General features: G+C 42.8%; 1 protein-coding gene across 1 annotated transcript in view; it reads right to left on the reverse strand.

Annotated features, from left to right (window-relative positions):
* Positions 1 to 2,863: 2,863 nt before the first annotated feature.
* Positions 2,864 to 18,945, reverse strand: part of LOC122815087 (hyaluronidase-like) — a 25,021-nt gene continuing 8,939 nt past the window's right edge. Inside the window, exon 2 of the mRNA XM_044087329.1 lies at positions 2,864 to 3,901. Coding sequence (XP_043943264.1) covers positions 2,864 to 3,874 — 1,011 coding nt within the window. The 5' untranslated portion in view covers positions 3,875 to 3,901. The remainder of the gene's footprint in view (positions 3,902 to 18,945) is intronic.

Genomic DNA, 18,945 nt, shown 5'->3' on the forward strand with positions numbered 1-18,945 from the left:
ACTTAAAAATGTATAAGATGCACCCTGCACTGATTGATTATATTACAAGGACCATGAAACAGTTAAGCCATGATAAAGGACAGATTATTATTCCAGGGATAAAAATTCAAAGGGGGGTATTCCAGGGTGAGTCTCGGTCACTGCTGCTCCTTTTGTCTTGCCCTTAACCGATTAAGTTGTCTACTTAACAGATTAGGTCATGGCTACAATTTGGCTCCCAGAAAACAACAAAGTGTAAAGACTTCTCTGCTTTTTGTGGATGATTTAAAATTGTATAGTTTATCAGATGAGGAACTGAAAGCACAACTGCAAGTGGTCAAATTTTTTTCAGATGTTATAAGAATGTCAGTTTGGTCATGATAAATGTGCAGAAGCAACCTTTAAATCATGAAAGCTGCAGCACCAAGAAAACACCAGCCTGGGACAGGAATGTGATATAAAAGAACTTGAGCAAGAGGGAGTGTTTAAATATTTGGGAATTGATGCAAGGATAGACAATAAAACTTGAACAAATGCAAATAAAACTTTGTAAAGAATATTTTAGAACACTAAAATTACAACTGAAAACAGCTGTGACATCCAGAAACAAAGTCCAAGCTATAAACCAATTTAGTCTTCCTGTCCTAACTTACAGTTTTGGAGTGACTGATGCCACAAAAGGTGTTGGATCAGTTGGACAGGAAAATAAGAACAATGCTTCATGCTTATCAAATGATTTATAAAAATATGTGTACACTAGTACTATAGATTTCCCATTCTGAAGGAGGTACGGGCCTCTTCGAAATTGATTACATGTATAGACCTGCAATCATAGAAATGCATACATGTCTGCTCACCTCACAAGACTCAAATGTTGTGAAAGTTATAAAACATGAGGAGAATAAGTCTAAGATGATTTCCCTGCTTAGTTTAGCAGAAGCATATCGGTGTCAAGCACGAATGGAAATCATACCAGAAGTAGATAAAAATGAGGCAGCAACTAAATGTGCCAAAAAACAAAAAGGTGAACACTGACCCTCTTTATCAGAAATCTTGATGAGTGGATGGGAAATAGAAAATTCACCCCGGGGATCACTCCAGTGGCTCTACTCGACAGAGGCACTAAGAACTAAGACTGGGTGACACGATGCCAGGGTAATCCTATGGCCTAGGCTTGTAAAAGGCTCCAGGGCCATTAACCTAGTGCACACCTATGAACCTATGACCAGATGAGAAGGCAAGAAATGTGGAAAATGCATAAATATAGTTGCAAATATAGGAAACTCTTGGAACAACCTCATGTTGATCAGGATTGAAGACAGGAATGGTTAAGGAGAGGTGAATTTAAACCAAAAGATTAAAGGTTAATATTGGTGGCCCAAGATAGTGAACTATATACACATTGGTTTAGAAAGTCCATTGAACATGTGGGAGAAACAGACACATGCAGGTTTTGTAAAACAGAATTGGAAATAGTAGCACATCGTGTTGCTAGTTTTCATATACTAATAGCAGAGGGACTGTATACTGTTGAAGTAGCTGAATGAGCCACAAAGCATTATAGAAAATGATGAAATTTATATCACATGGGATCACCCATTACCAACAGTTCAAAAAATAAATGCATGAAAACCAGACATAGTAGTCCAGTAAAGAAGACAAAAGTAGCATTGATCACTGAAATTGCTACAACCAGTGATTACAGTGTCTTATGTACAGGAAGACACAAAGTCGTAACATACCTGGATTTGCAAGAAGAAATGAGGGAAATGTGGAAGGATACCCAGACGGTTCCAATAATAGTAGGAGGAATGGGTCTTATAAAAAAGAATCTACAGTCGTACTTAAATATGCTACTGATGCATGTAACTCTGTATGAGTTGCAGAAGGAGTCAAAACTGGGCACATTGCTGATGCTGCGAAGAGCACTTCTGGCTAACATCAAAGATTGAAACAATACCAATTTCATGAACTTTAATTGTACTTTGACTTAGGAAGGGGGTCCATTCCCATCATGGTAGTAGAAACCCAAAAGACTTGGAGAAATGAAAAAAAGGAGGATTATTAAAAGCTAACACAAGGTGTACACTATGTGCACACCTTGAGGTCACTTTTCTGAATTCAGGAACGGCCCAACTGTAGTGATTTTGGTGTCCGTTCATAAAGGTTACTGAAAATGTACACAAAGTGAACACTTTGTGGTAACCATTATGAATCCCTTCAAGTGTACAGACCATTCTTGTTCAGTCCATAGTACATAAATATTTACTGTTTACTACTTTAACCTTGTAACAAATCAATGGTCAATATTATTTTTAATAATAAAATAACTCAGCACTGTAGAAGATGCCAGATTTTCATGTGGTGGAACTCTGGTGGTAGCAATTATCTGATGTAACAACTGCATGGTCTGGTGATAACAACTGCATGGTCTGCTGGCAACAATTGTCTGGGGTGAGAATGCAGCTAATATAGCTCCTTGTGAAAAGAACTGGTGTCTGTCACTTCAGCGTCATCTAAGTGGAATGTTTACCAAACAGGTGTTAACCAGTACACATGTATCTAACAAACATTATTATTATATGAGTCAACTCTTGGATAAGAACTAGTTGTCCATATAGGTTCTACACTGCAATACAAAGGTAATCTTAAACGACTCAAGTTGTCATAATTACAAATATCTATTTTCACAAAATTATTACTAGCTGTATAAAGTATGAACCATATGGCATTAAAACCTATTTCTTTGTTTCTCTCACACTGAATCAGGTTCTCTGTATTCACAGACAAATTAAATCATAGTGTTTAAATTGTCAGATTTCAAATTTGTTTTACAAATAACCATAATTCATTTGCTCAAAAAAATCTTAATAGAAGACAATAATCAATAGTGAGAAAAGAAATGAAGGACTGACAGTACCCTATGTGATATTTTCATTGAGAAGTGAATAATTAATCTTACCTCAGAAAGCACATGAAAAGTATATGCATAAAATGGTCTTGCATAAGGAAAAACAGGCAAAGTATAGTTTGGCTTAGCAACTGAAGCCATTCTCATAGCTTCCTTTATACGATAGTGGACAAATTTTAAGGCATTTGATGATGACTTTAGTTCATAGTCCAGGTATATTGAGGGATATAATACAGTACTGTCTCTCCAGAGCCACAGCAAGTGGTCATTGCGCACATATTCAACGTCTGGGCAAACACCTGTGTAACTGTGTGGGTGGACCTTGTAATCATAGTTGTAGCAGTCTGGGAAAAGATAGTAACCCCAAAGTCCATTTGGCCTCATCTGCTCGGCCAGCAGCAGTGTGTTACCCATAAAATCCTTTCCTGCTTTCTCAAATTCTTTTTGCGCTTCCTTTGTGATAGCAGCGTCTGACCAGTGAGGGTGGTGTTTCTTTACCAAGACTTTTGATTTATCCTTGTAGATGGTTTTATTGCCCCAGTTTCGAATCCATTGTGGTCTCCAGTTTTCCCAATCAATTACTCCCAATCCTTTGAAATCCTTGAAGGGTACTAACCTGTTAATATCAGACTCAGCCTTAATTAAGTGCTTTTTAAGGCTTTCATTTTGGGGAACACCACCATTGATAGGATCTCCAGAGTCAGTGTAATAGGGATACGTTCCCAAGTGAGTATGATAAAAAATAGTAACGTTTGATCCACTTAGGGTTTCGTTCGAGTTGGCAACAATGTCAAACACACTGAGATCCAGATCAATGTTGTAACGCAGTCTGCACTGCTCCGTTGGAGCATTCCAAACCACAATGAAAGGCTTTTGAGGAATCAAAGGTGTTACAGCTGCTTTAAGTTGCTGACCAGAAACCATCATAAACAAGTGTGTGATTGCTAACCATTTCCATATCCAGCCTTTGCTTGTTGAAGTCATTCTATGTTATTTTTCTATTTTACTTCCCTAAAATATAAGACAAAAATGCTTAGTTTCATAGGAAGTCCTAAACTTCAATAAGCATAAATTATAAATATTACTTAATGAGATATTAATAACCCAGCTCATATATGAACATATAGTCTATACAGGTAGAAAAAAACTGTAAACATGGAGTGTTTACATACATTAATAATTGTTTCCTTAGTTACAGTTGAAAGTCTGTTTTTTATTCATTTTCTATTCAAAACAACCATTCTTAGTTACAGTTAAAAGTCCTTCCCCAGGATTCATGAAGCTTGCACCAGGAGCAGGTGTAGCATTGGCATTGTAACACCAAAGATGGCTGCCTAGTGATTCGGGTACAAGATGTTTCCACGTGCACTACCAGCGTACGCTACGCCCGCACAACTCCAGAGTCTTGTATGCCAATTACCCCATGTGCAGCTGTGTAGCATGCAAATGAAGGTATGTAGCGATTCAGGAAGTGGTGCAGGCGTAGTGTAAGCAAGCAGAAATGTAAACCGTAGAAAACTGTTTACATTTTTGCAAACATAAAATTGGAGCCATGACAGCTGACCAAACACATGTATTATAATGTTAATATATGCCAATGGCTAAATATATAGCCATTGACATAAAAAAATGTACAAAATATAAAATTAACATTTAATATATATAGTCACACTATCGCAATGTGGAAGTGCAGGGCAGCAGTGTGCAAAGGGGATTGCAGGGAATATATAAAAATATAGAATAAAACCGCAATGAAACACATAACGCAATTCCCCCATAATAGTCAATGGCAGGCATGCTACACCATACTCATGGCGTAAGGTTGCTAAGGGGCAGTTACAGTGTTATGCACAGTAGCTAGGAATTAGTAGGCAATGCCATGCAAATGAGAGGAGTAATAGTGAATCACAGATTTCCCACTGGTGTAAGGATGCACATCACAGCATAGCGTTATAACACCGAGGTGAGCCCTTGAGATAAAGATTACATCAAGAGTGGGGTCTGTTGCCATTGCTGTAAGCACATTGGAGCATTGCTAAACCTGTCTTCCCCTAACTAGGCAAAGCTGCAGGATATGGGTGTGTCGAATTGCCCATAGATATGCTTAGCTGAGAGTACACAAGGTAACAGAGTATGCATGTCAACAGAGATGAAAATGCGCGTAAATCCGGTAAACAGGTATGCGCATCGTGCACTGCAGCTGAAACAGGAAGGATATAGGAAAGAAATAAGGAAATGCTGCAGCAGTGAAATTGGAGTACAAATGACTAATTAACACCTAGGAGCCTACAGTGGGCCATTGACAACAGCTAACAAGGCTGCAAGCAGCTACCTGCAGAACAGGGAAGGGGAGGGGCTGTCCTGCAAAGAAAACAGCAAAGTGTCAAAGCAGAACAAAGGCGATATGCAGTATATCAGCTACAAGGCACAATTCACCATGACTGTGTAGGGAAAGTACAAAACAAGAAAGATGGCAGGTAGATGCATGTCTGATAATGGGAGGGGATCCAGGTCTAAAAGTGAATTAAAGGGCAACAAAGTAATCAAGACAGGAAAGTAGATCTCCAAAGTAAAGGGCCCACACTTGCAGTACTCATTGCAAAACCCATAATTAAGACACACAGCAGCTGGAATAGTTCATACACACCCACTTACATCAGCAGCATCCATAGCACAATACTATAAAGGGTGAAAGCACCTCACACACATTTGTGTATTCCTATACACTCTGCACCAGTGGTGTATACAGACTGGGAACTTTTATTATGTACATGTTAGGGGCTGCCATAGCTTTGATCCACCAGCATGTGTTGAAGACTGAAGGTGGCATGCAGGATGATGCACATGATCACCACAGGCACCAGAGGAGGAGGAGAGTGTTCAGACCCAGGGTACCCTACCAGGGGCTACATGATCTGGAGACAGTAGAGTGTTACAGGGTGGACAGGGACACCCTACAGCAACTTGTGGAGCTGTGCCAGCCATGCCTCAGAACCAGAACAAACAGAGGGGAACCAATTCCAGTGGATACGAAGGTATGTGTAAGCCTAAGAATACTAGCTACAGGTACCTTTCAAAGACCAACTGGGGAAATCATGGGTATCTCACAGGCATCAGCATCCAGGGTAATACACCAGTTCCTGGATGCCATGTTGCCACATGCCAATGAGTACATATACTTCCCCCGAACTCAGGAGGAGTTGGCCAGCAATATGCATCTCTTCCACCATGTGGCAGAATACCCGGAGGTACTGGGTGCAATAGACTGAATGCACATACACATCAAGTCACCACCCGGTGAGTAGGAAAGGCACTACATAAACAGCAAGGGATACCCCTCCATCAACAGCCAGGTCATGTGCAATGCCCAGGGCATTATCATGGATGAGTGTGCTGGCAGCCCTAGAAGGTATCACGACTCCCACATCTGGCATGCCTCACAGCTGTATCAGTTATTTTCCAGGGGGCGACATCCCAAATCGCCACCTGGTGGGGGATGCTGGCTATGCACTGGAACCGTGGATGATGACTCCCATCAGAAATGCACACACATCCATGCAGGAATGCCATAATGAGGCACACGCACAAACCAGAATCATCATAGAGCATGTGTTTGGGATGCTGAAATCACGGTTATGCTGCTTGGACATATCTGGTGGAGCCTTGCAGTACTCCCCAGGCATGTGTGCCCACATCTTCGTAGTGTGTGCCATGCTACACAATATGGTCCTGCGGAAACAGCTGCAGCAGGGATAGAATGGTGAAGGCCCTCACAGCCACCACCATTGCCAAGGGCCCCACAGGCACAGAGGAACTCAGACCATGAACACCCTGAGCCAGTCCCAGTAGGCAGACGGAGGCATGACCAGTATGCCCATACCTTGGCAAATAGTGAACGTATAGCACACACACTGACAGTGTAGGCACCTAGGGACTGACACATTTCTCCACCTGCACACACAGTAAAAATGGATGGCACACACACAAGACTACCTGTAAATTGTCATGTATAGGCAGTCTACTGTGTGCATCCAACATAGGCAGCCCTTAACTATTGCACACACAACAGCCAGTGGCACAAGGTAAGTCAACACCTGAACAGTAAACTAAGCTATCAGCATATGCAGATACTGTATGTACAAATTCATAGGTAGGTACTTGGCCAACTGCCAGAGGCCATTCATAAGGCCAGCCAAAATGTGTCAGCATTTGCCACCCCATTGAGTCATTAACTATCCCTCTGGGGAGCAGAGCCAATGGCGGGATCCCTGGGGTGCATCTACTGTTCCCCATCCACCATTCAAGGTTTGTCTTGCAGAGTGTTAGTGAGGGGCTCTGTAAAATGTAGTTAGGGATGTTGATCCAAAGTATGGGGAATGTCAGTGACATGAAGCTATCCCTACAGCATCTTCCAGTTATTGTTGTGGCAAGGTCAGCTCACTACAGTGTGTGGCTCACTGTGACATGGATTCCCATAGGTGGAGCATATCCATCAAACCTGAGTTTGACATGGCTATGTTCGTCAGCGGAGATCATCTTTAGGTAAACGAGATGCCACTGAGTAAAGCAGGAGTTTATTCAGTCCAGCTGCATAGGCCATATGTTGGAGGCCAGTATTCCACTTGATGAGGTACATTCGTGGACCCCCCAGCTGTTGGACGTGTCCTCTGAGGTACATCCCACATGGATTATTATACCGTATGATGGGACTGATGAGTGATGGGTAAAGGGGCACTATAACGCCAGTATGTCTAGATGGGAATCCTTTAGTAGTCAGATGGCCTACACAGAAGAATGCCCTAACTACTGTGGAAATATGATTGTCACAGGGGAGATCACTATCTACCTTAGTCTCCAGATACCCCATTACCTCATCTGTATTAAAGTAGCTGTTGCTCTTGTGTTAATATGTGGGTGCCAATTCCACAATGGAATGACCATGCAGTTAGTGGCACTTGGCCGGATACTGTGTCATTAGCACCCTGTGATGTTCTCTGTGAGGCCCCCTGAGGGATGCCCGTGTCAGCTGAACTATCAGTCATGGCTCCCACTTTGCAGTCATTGCCAAACACAGTCTGCCGTAGTCCACTTGTGTTTGCCTGTACATCTGAGACGTATATGCCAAACAGTAGGGCTCCCAGGTCTGAGTCCTGTGGGACACCAGTCGTGACTGTTCAAGAGTTGGACCTGGAGACCGCTAGTCATACCATGTGGGTTGTGTGTGTAAGCCTATTGGCAACCCAACCTGTGATGTATGGGTGAATGTACAGGCTGGTGTGTTTATCAATAATACCTGAGTGGGGCATGGGGTCAAAAGTCTTAGTGAGGTCCAGGTAGTGTGTGTGAACCACCTCCCCTGTCATCTAACATCTTGGTGACTGTATGTAAGACGTCAAACAGGTTCAGTAGGCATGAACTGCAGTCAACCAAGCTGACCTGGGTTGGGTCACGTGTCCGAAGGTTACCAATGTCATTGTTATTGAGTGCAATGAGGATGCGAACCATACCATTGCAGACCAGGCTAGTCAGGCTTATGGGGTGGTAGTTACCATGGTCAGTTGTGATTTCCCTGTGATGGAGTGGAATAACTGTTGCCACACGCCATTGTATGAGCATGTAGCCTGTGGAGAGGCTGAGGTAGGAATGCATAATTAGGTAGGAGGCAGTTTGTCTTGTACAGTTTGCAAGATGCAGTCTGGGTTAACATCTGCCTCCATTGACACTGTGTTCTGCTGTTAGAGAGGGCCAGTTCCACCTGTGTGTCTCTGATGGTTGGGATACTGTACCTTTCGGGTAGTGTTGTGGGCTCTTTAGGGGGTGAAGTATGCCCGAATGTATCTGCAAGGATGTTGGCGATATCAGTAGGGTCAGCATAATTTGCGCTATATTTCACTGGCACAGTGCAAATCTGTGTGTCATCACGTAGATCCTTGACATAGCCAAAGAAGGCTTTGTGGTTATCTTTCTAATCCTTGCGTATTCTCCTGCTGATGTTAGCCTTGGATGATATCATGAGGGACCTACGTATCATACTAATAGTGGTCACGGATGTCTGCCCTTCGTGGGATTTGCTATGTGTCTGGAGCACTGTCCTATGTCTGTAGTATAGCCTGTTTATTGCAGAGGTCCACCAGACTGGTGGTCTTGTCTAGAAGGAGTGAGTCTTGGTTTACCAGGGATGGCACGATCCATACATCCATGTAGGTGCTTATAGACTGCATTTGTAAATCTGTCTGTATCTGGAGCAGTGTTTCTCCTTAGTGTGGGGGCTGTGAAACCCCCCACCCCTGTCACTAGTAGTGCAAATGTAGCTGTAGGAAAGGTATACACTGTGGTATCCGTGGGTGGGGGAGATGCTAGGGTGTTGAAACAGTAAATAGTTCATGGTCAGATATAACCAGAGACCACTTAACCTCCACTGTGGTGCACATGTTCCCATGTTGGTGATGACCACATCTAGTAGCTTCCACCCCACATTAGGGAGGTTACCACCTGATACAGGGCATATGAGATAATACATTCCAGGAAGCGCTGATCCCGGAAGTGAGTACCGGAGTACGTTTCCCAGTTAATTGTATGGTAGTTGACATTGACCAATGCCAGGGTGTGTGTTAGGACTGTCGTGTTCTCCACTGTCTCCAGGTAGGTGGAGTGGAGGTCCTGGGTCATGGGGGGTGATCCATAGCAGGCCACAATCCACATTGCTGTTGTGGCTGATGTTAGCTGCACATGGATGATCACAGAGGTATCATGCTGCCCCACTAACCTGGAGGTGTAGGTATCCCTGATTAATATGGATACAGCCCATCCATGTCTGTCAGTCCATGTTCTGTGGCTGAAATGAGTGGTATGGGTTGTAGTCTGGTAGTGCTGGTGTGTTCTCAGGAGCCTTAAGACAGATTGCAGTTAATGCATAGATGGTGATGTTGTCCATCCTGAGGAGTGCTGTGAGTGCATGCATGTTGTGATCACAACCCCTGGTGTTGAGTAGCATAAACCTCATTGAATCTGCTATTGTGCTCTTTACGGAGCTGGTATTCACCTTCGGTACTCTCCTAAATAAGGCACCATGGGGGTGCCAATAGCCTTGGCAATTATTCCAAAGTGTAAGGCAGACACATAGGCCAGTATGGTATCATTGCATGCATGTTCCCCATCTGTGCTTGTTTTTCATGTCCCCTGTAGGTAACCTAGTGGTAAGCAATAGAAAGCCTTAACCTTATACAAGTCTTCTAGCTTCCAAGATAGGCATTTGGAGTGACTAAGTATTAGTGTTTTGTATGTTCGTGCGGTACTCAACTGTTTCCTGACTACATGGTGAGTTTGCACTGTATATTGTGATCTGAAGGTCTGTTTATTTGCATATTATGGCTGCGATGGCCTGCACATTAGAGGTGCACAGATAGCCTTCTATCTATCTGGCCAAGGGCAATTAGAAGCATAGCAACAGTGTGCTGGCCTTCCCTGCACCATTGATGAAGTAACTGAGCCTTTGTCAAGCATAGCCAATGAAGCAATTCCAGGCAGAGTTGCAGGAAGCTGTTGAAGACTGGGGTTGTGGAGGGTGATAGGGGCACTTAGTGATCTAAAGAGGGCATGTCAATGTGGCAATTCAACAACATTCAATTCCCCCAACAGGTCTTGCAGTTATCAAACTAGACAGGCTCCCCAACCCCCTGGCTGTATGGTTCTGGGACACATGATCTCAGGGGTGTATAGTCAGTTACCCATTCACACAACAAGGTTTCCCTTGAAGTGTGTCAGTGAGGGGCTATGCCTAATGTAGTTAGGAATGTAATGTATTGTCTCACAGTACATTTGTTATATGTTGTTATGTCAAGAGTACGTGAAGTTCAGTGAGTGTATGGGCGCCCATCATTTTCTTAGTCTAGCTTACTCATAGAAATCATCTAAATAGGAAATAGACGGAAGCAACGTTAATGTCAACAGTATAATGGTTACAGCATCCGCATAGTATCTGTGCATTCGAGGTTACAATCCCGATAAAGGCAGGGATGTTTATTATGTGCAAAAGTATACCTTAACCACAGCTTGCATATATAGGTAGTAATCATCTGTATAATAAACATTCGGATCACCCATATAAACCCATGTGTTAAGGAGAGTACAGTCAACAGAGAATGTAATGTTATGTCAGCACATAGTGAGATGTTATGTCACAGACAGGTATATATCCGGAGTAGTCAGCGTATTTGACGTGTTTGCATGCACAGGTTATACATCACAACGTTTGTTTAACTGTGTTTAACCGCTGCTATAAAGTCACATAAACACTGTTAAACATGCTTACAACTGTGTAAATGAGCCTTACTCTGCTGTAAAAAACATTCATAAAGCATCACAGGTGTCGAACCCTGGACCATGCACACTATAGTCATGGGACATACCACTAAGCCATCCGAGGTGTACACATGTTTCATGGTCCTGAGACTACACCTTATACCATATGCATTTCACTGTAATGATCACAAATGGGACAGTGGCCTTGTAAACATATGTACAGTACATTTTAATGTACTGTAGTTTGTGAACCAGCACATTCCAGTCTACAGAAGTGTTACTGTTACAAACTAACATGAAAAAAAAAAAAAAAAAAAAATATATATATATATATATATATATATATATATATGTCAGTGATGTCTGCACACACACACACATATATATATATATATATATATATATATATATTATACAGTTACAGCAATAGCCATATATATAAACAATCTATGAATACACTTCGTGACACAGAAGCACTCCAAAGGATTTGGAGTGTACACAAAACACATGCAGCTCTGGTATCATAACAATTAATATTAACCGAAGTCACCATAGAAGGGGTGGTTGTTGTGTATGTGAAGATGGTGGTACAGATAAACGTATGCAATAATGTATATATCTATATACATATACACACACACACACACACACATTATATACATATATGCATATATATATATATATATATATATATATATATATATATATATATATATATATATATATATAGATATATACACACACATACATACATGTCTGTAGACAGCATCCGAAGTGGTCATATCTGAGTATAACATGGACCATAGCAATCACACATTCCATCCCTCCCAAACAATATGAACATAACATATGAAGAGTATATGCCAATACACTATTACAAATATGTTCTATGGATACAGTCACCAACACAACTGCATTGACTGCAAATATGCATGACAGAATTACACAGACAGCTTTCATTTTGCAAATCTTTATTACATTCCAATGTTTTGCCAAAAGGATTCAAGGACTAACAGTACCTGTATGCTATACAAGAAGCATTTAATAGTGCCTTAATGACTCAGCCTGCATTTACCATAGTATTAGCCACTAAGGGATAGGTGTTCACATAGGGAAAAAACACCCACACACATATAGACATTGTATAAAAGGGGTTCCTACACACCTGCATGAGCTATGTACACCCACCAGCATCTACCCCATAACCAAAATAATTACATCAATACATACTGTCATACCATAACCAATTATGCAACTGCTGTACAACATCTGCTGAAACCTTAACAACAATGGACACAGACACACTAACATGGCCCTATATGAAATAGTTGCCATTATACAATTGAGCAGCTGCTGATGTAACAGGGTTTGTATGAACTAATCCCTTTTCAGAGGGTTGAATGGTTCGTACACCAGGAAGTTTTACCAAGTACTGATTATTAGCACAGTATGATACACAGTAACACCAAACTAAATATGTCTGGTAAGCACACTGTAAACCCCCTAACATTATATGCATAGCTATGCAGCCTTGAGCTTTTCAAACAACCTGGCCAGACTGACACATATGCAGAAGTATTAGGTACAGACAAACCATGCACAAGTAGCAATGTTCAGAAATATAACAGCAGTACTCACATTTAGAACAAATCCTCTAGGCATTACACACAATATATTATTGTTCATCTCAATACAGCTGTTGCAATGGATTCCAAACAAAACCTCCACTCTGTTTTTCTCACAAGTAAGGCAAAGGGACAATGCCCAAGTGGAGTACTCAATTATACTCCACTGAAGCCATGGTATTGGCTAAGGCAGTAGCAGCTCAGCTGATGTGCATGTAATTAGCTACTTAGGAACACCAATTGGTTATCTGGATAGCACATGTTACTGATCTGTAACTATAAAAGGTTGCCTTGTCACACATTTAAACCATCTGTATCTACCTCTAGGACAGTACAAAATGAGTAGTACACTAGTTAATAACACCTCAGATTACTAAGACGGTATGTATAACATGTAATATGTCTGTGTATGTAGTATCTGGACTGTAAGAATTACAGTGTAATCAATGCATATAGTGGAAATAGCTATCTTGTAGAGATGTATTGTTGAGCAGTAGTAATGCTTGAAGTATTCTATGTGTGTACTGCTGTAGGTCACACGGCACACTCCACATACACCACAAGGGATGCTATGGGCTTGGAACCCACCATTTTGCTTCCAGCCACTGTCAGTGTCAGGATTGGTCCAACAAGTATGTGCTATAACAGGGGATAGTATATGTCGATATATTGTAACAGTCGACATATGTATGGGTGTATAAGTAAGATGAATATATTAAAGGTGGGCTTACCGTGCAAATATGGTGTGCATTGTGGGATATTGTGCCAGTAACTGTGTAATGTACAGTATTCTAGGCAGATCTGTATTCTATTCTACATAGCAGTTCTGTTATGTTATGCAAACAGTAGTTATGTCTATTGGCAATTACAATACTCAATGACAGGATACATAGCATTAGTAATCATCTGACAGGTTAGCAGCATGATAGCAAAGATAATTGGAAGAGCCAGGTAACTATCCATGCACATAACACATGTAATATCCACCTCTCTACTATTGTTTGCAAGCAATAACAGCTGTGCATGTGTACATGTTATGCAAACGTGTAGTGACCCTTGTTACAGGGCTGGGCCAAATGGCTATATGCACACCTACATAGAGTGGATATTGAGAGTACAGACACACTGGTTGAACTACCAGGTTTGTGTGGCCCAACCTAACAGCCACCTGAACATACTGTATGTAAGGTAGTGCACAGCACTGGTAACGAAACAAGTTGCATATCATCTTAAACTCAAGTGTAACATCTGCAGTAGGAGTGTAAGATGTAGGTGACAGCTGCCCATGTGTAAATGCCGCATCATAGGTGATGGCTCACACTATCTGATTATATCCTGATGATGTTGATAGTGGCATCAGAGCCTATTGATACATGACTCTGTTTGGGGAGTGGGTGTCTGTGCCCAGCAGAGTTCATGTCCTGGTGGATATGTGAGTATATACCCAGAGAAGGAAACAGACCTGTAGACGCATGCATCATCTGTAATCAACTAACAGGATGTGATGTGCTCCTCAGAGGAGGTTTGCTGCTAAGGGTAGCTACAATGTTTCTGTAATAGCCAGTGTTGTCGCATCCATAACACAAATAATTACATGTGAACATCACTGTCTAAACGCAATACGTAAACTAAATACAGTACTTGGTGCTTATAGTACTGACTGCTCATACAGGCATGTCCACTAGTCAGCTACTGGTGTTTCCTAATGTCAGCTTTGTGTACATGGCCATCCTAGGGGAATGTAATCTCTATGCCATGTACACTGCCAGACCCACCTAACACCACACCCCACACATTGGGATGCAGCTACAGGGGTAAGCTGGACGGCAGCCCAGTCTACAGCCATGACTGGACTGGACAGTCATGAGGTATAGGTTAACACATGCAGCTCATCAACACAACCAACACATACCCTTACCAGAACACAGTAAGGACACCCACAAACACTACCGGAAATCACACACATTCACAGACGCATCTAAGTATCCGGCCAAACAAGTGACCCCTAAGCAGGAAGAGACATACACTGAAAAACACAAACTGTATGCCACACCTCTGAACACATGATCGGAAACATGCCCAACAGTACTCATTTGTGAATGCAAACTCTAGCACTATGTTACACACTGACCTATACGAGGGCATACATACCATCAGCTGCCTGTCTGACATGATTAGCCACAAACTCATACACTCAGACCACCTTTTGATCTATACACATGGCTCTGGCATATTCCATGTTGTTGTGCAGGACCTGTGATGCAGTAGCCTGGACAGCATGGAAACACATGTAGGAACTGTCAGGTCTTGTAGGCCATGTAGGTATGTCCCAAGGCCTAGGTAGCATTCTGCCATTGGCCAGAATGATACTGCAGTACAGGGACAAAAGGATTGCATTCCACAATTGTCTAGTGTAGTGGTGCATGTCGCAGGGTATCCGGTATCTGTCATCCTGGGATAACATGGTTGACAGACCATGATGCTTTGCAGACAGGGCCTGCACCTGTCACCCCTGGGAATCTGGATACAGCCTAGGGCTCATGCTTCCCCTATAGTGCCTTCATCATGCACGGTTCAGGTGAGGGTCCACTGCTGTTACAGGGACAGCCAAGCAATACACTGCGGGTCTTACTACACAATGATACATGTCAGAAACATTATACGGACACACATATGTCAATCCCTAACATGGAGAACATATCTGTGCAGTGGCTGAGACATGTTTCAATGCTCCAGAGAGCACACCTGCATGACCATGTTATAACACATACCTCAGCTCTTGCCCATTATCCTTTATTGGAACACACGGGCCATAGGTGTGTCCATATTCCTGAAGGATATGTACACCCCCACACTAATTGCACTTGCATAACATCAGATGCATTATGCTGAGCAACTACCTTTGTGCCACAGTGGAATTTAAAATGCACCTTGAGACAGATCACCCACCAGGCTGCGGACTTCCCAACTGTCATAATGTGTTGTAATGGGGAAGATTAGGTCTGAGACAGAACCATGCTATTGGCTACTCTCAACTATTCCATTATGAACTGTTAAGACTCCTCATGTACCAACACTTGTGCTTAATGCATGTTGGATTCCATTGACCCCACTGACCTGGATCACAGTAGTCACACAAACAGGGCTAACAGTATGCTACACATAGTTAGTCTCCAATGCCAATGTTATGTTCCCTAAGAGCAGAGTGGTGAGTGCCATGGCACCCATGCAGATGGACAATACATGTGCAAATGCTGAATACTACACAAATGGACCTTAAGCAGTCACATATGTGCAGTGATTGTGCCATTGAAACAGAACCAGGAGTCAACCCAACACAAACAAGTAGGCAAACTGGTGGTACCATGCTTTAAACTGTACCACAGAAGGTAGTAACTGTTGCAAGAGTGAACACACATGACTGTAGGTGATCCCTGGTCAGCCTCAGTAAGATGCAGACACACCATATGAAACCACGCAAAGCTACCTTGAAACCAATCAGCCACATATTATGAGGCCAAGCACAGAGCATTCTATAGCTGTGTCATTAATCGTAATAGCAACAACAACAAGACCTGCCGTGCTGCACAGCACTTTGGCATGGGAAGTACTGAACCTACAGAAAAAGCACCCGCTCATCCAGATAGGGTCTCAGAGAACCTAAACCCACTCCCACCTCCCCCCCACCCCCAACAGGTGCACTTAGTAATATATTCATGCAGACTACAGGGCCCCTGTACTAACAACTATGCAGGCACAAGCTGCACTCTTGAATGCCATACATACAGCTTTCATGGGACCTGTCAACATCCCAGGGTGTATCCTACACAAATGTAAGAACATTTAGCTATCCACATACTCATCATGTTCAATAATAACTCCATGTCAGGCTGTGTACACACTGAATGGTGCACAGCAACAGTTATCACACCCCACAAAGGGGGAGATACCATTGATAATGGGACATAGTGCAGAACTACACTGCTGAGTCTGGGTAGTACGGCCATGAACCGTGGTCAATGTAATTGATGTACTCGGTACAGATGTAGATGACAGTAGGGTTGATTCACACTGCATCATCACCCATACTGTGTTCCAGCTACACTCAGTAAACTAGGTGTATATTCCTATGTCACAGGAGTGGTTGGCAACTGGACTGCTGGCAGAACCCACACTACAGAAGGTGTCCGATGAATGCACGCACATCAAACCAGTGCCAGCCACAGTAATACAGGGGTCATTCCTGGTACTCCCCCTCTTTGGTATCTATACCACATAGACTAACACAGAAGGCATCAGCCTATTGATGTCTGCAAATGACTATGAACTAAGAGCAATAGTCGACTCATTGTGTGCTGCATTCAACATACAAAAGGGCCTTAGTGTGTCAGATGTGTGGTGTGTGATATATGGCCACATTCTGACAGCTAAGTATTGCATTGTCATCCCTATATTACAAACCTTGTACCCATTAACTATCACCTAGGCAGCGATCAAAATAATGGCAACTGTGTGTATGAGATGCAGCTGGACAGTACTTCCCTTTGATAGTTAAGTCACCCCAAAAGACAGGTAGTCGTATGTGGCACCCCTAATCATGACAGGGTGCCATCCAGGAATATAGAGATAACTGCTCAGCCATACTCAACACCCATGTGACCCCTAATAGATCACATATTTCCTTTAAGGGTTATTGCCCATGTGTAGATGGCCTACACTTCCCTTCACAATCCCTAGCTGCACTATGTAGCATGCAGCCTACCCTTAATAAAGCCATGTCAAACCCAGAGGTGTTGGACATGCTACACTTAACACATCCAGATCCCAAATAAACACATACATCATGGACATCCACCTTTCTAGCACAAGGATCACAACATGCCTGACAGATCCCTGTCCCATACACTTAACATACTCTTGCCATACTATGCATCCCTGTCCAGTGAAGCTGCACATCTCCCCTCTCTGTGACATGGTGTGATGACCGCATGCCAAATATATCAGTAACCATGTGTATCAGTTCTGTGGCACTGCTTGAACTGGCCACTGAATATTACCTGTCTGTTGCATACAGCTAGGTAACCTGTTTGTCTAGGCTCATAAATGGCCCATGGCATATAGCCTACCACAATCACTATGACCATACATGCCATAGTTGATATCCAACCCTGCAAATACCATCCGGCTAGCTATTGTCCCATGTGTTACCCATGTGCAACACAGGCAATACAATGGCAGGATGCTACACAGCTGTACAGTTCTATGTAGATGTATACGGCAAAACACATACATGCTTGCAAGTCTGCAGGGTCACAGGTCATGTCCCTAATGGCTATGTATGACTATATATCTGGCATATACACAGCATTAAAGTCGATTGCATTAATGTGAACACATCCAGGCATGTGCTGATAGGTAAAGACACCACTACAGGCAAACAGATGTGCCCACATCAAGACAACATCCACATGGTGTATGAGCAATGTCATCACGACACACATATATATGGCGATAACATCACATCACCAGTAGGTGTCAAATGTATGTGACTTATACATGTCAGTGGTGTTAGTGTCATGTAGATCTACAAAGACGTATTTGTAAACTTAATAAATGTGACACGTGTATGTTCAGCTGTACTGCTGTACTTCTCTGTGAGTTACTGTGACCTGTCTCCATCGTTATGTCTTCCAGGTATGGCGCATAGCCGACTGCCACCATGCAGCCGCTTGGAGGATGAGGTCCTCATCCCATACCTCCTTGACAACTATATGATGCTCTTCAGACATGTGCAACAGGATGCACAGCAGCAGGATGCCCTGTGGGAGGAACTGTGCAGGAGGGTAAATGATGTTGGTGGTCACAATCGCATCTATCAGCAGGTGCACTGACACTGCACTGACCAGATCAGGCAAAACAGCATGCTAATGCAATCATCAGGGAACAAGGAATAACAGGTTGGGGCCACTCACCCAGCCCCCACTCACACGTACAGAGGAGCTACTGGCCAACCTGGGGACACCTGCAGACCTCCATCCACAAGCGTTAGCTGGTATTGTGGAAGTGGGTATCTCTCAACCACCAAGCCAGGAGTTGCCTAGTAAGTCATTACTACACATAAAACACAAC

The sequence above is a fragment of the Protopterus annectens genome, chromosome 11.part0, assembly GCF_019279795.1.
Source record: "Protopterus annectens isolate FY-2018-M chromosome 11.part0, PAN1.0, whole genome shotgun sequence".
NCBI classification, from domain to species: domain Eukaryota; kingdom Metazoa; phylum Chordata; order Ceratodontiformes; family Protopteridae; genus Protopterus; species Protopterus annectens.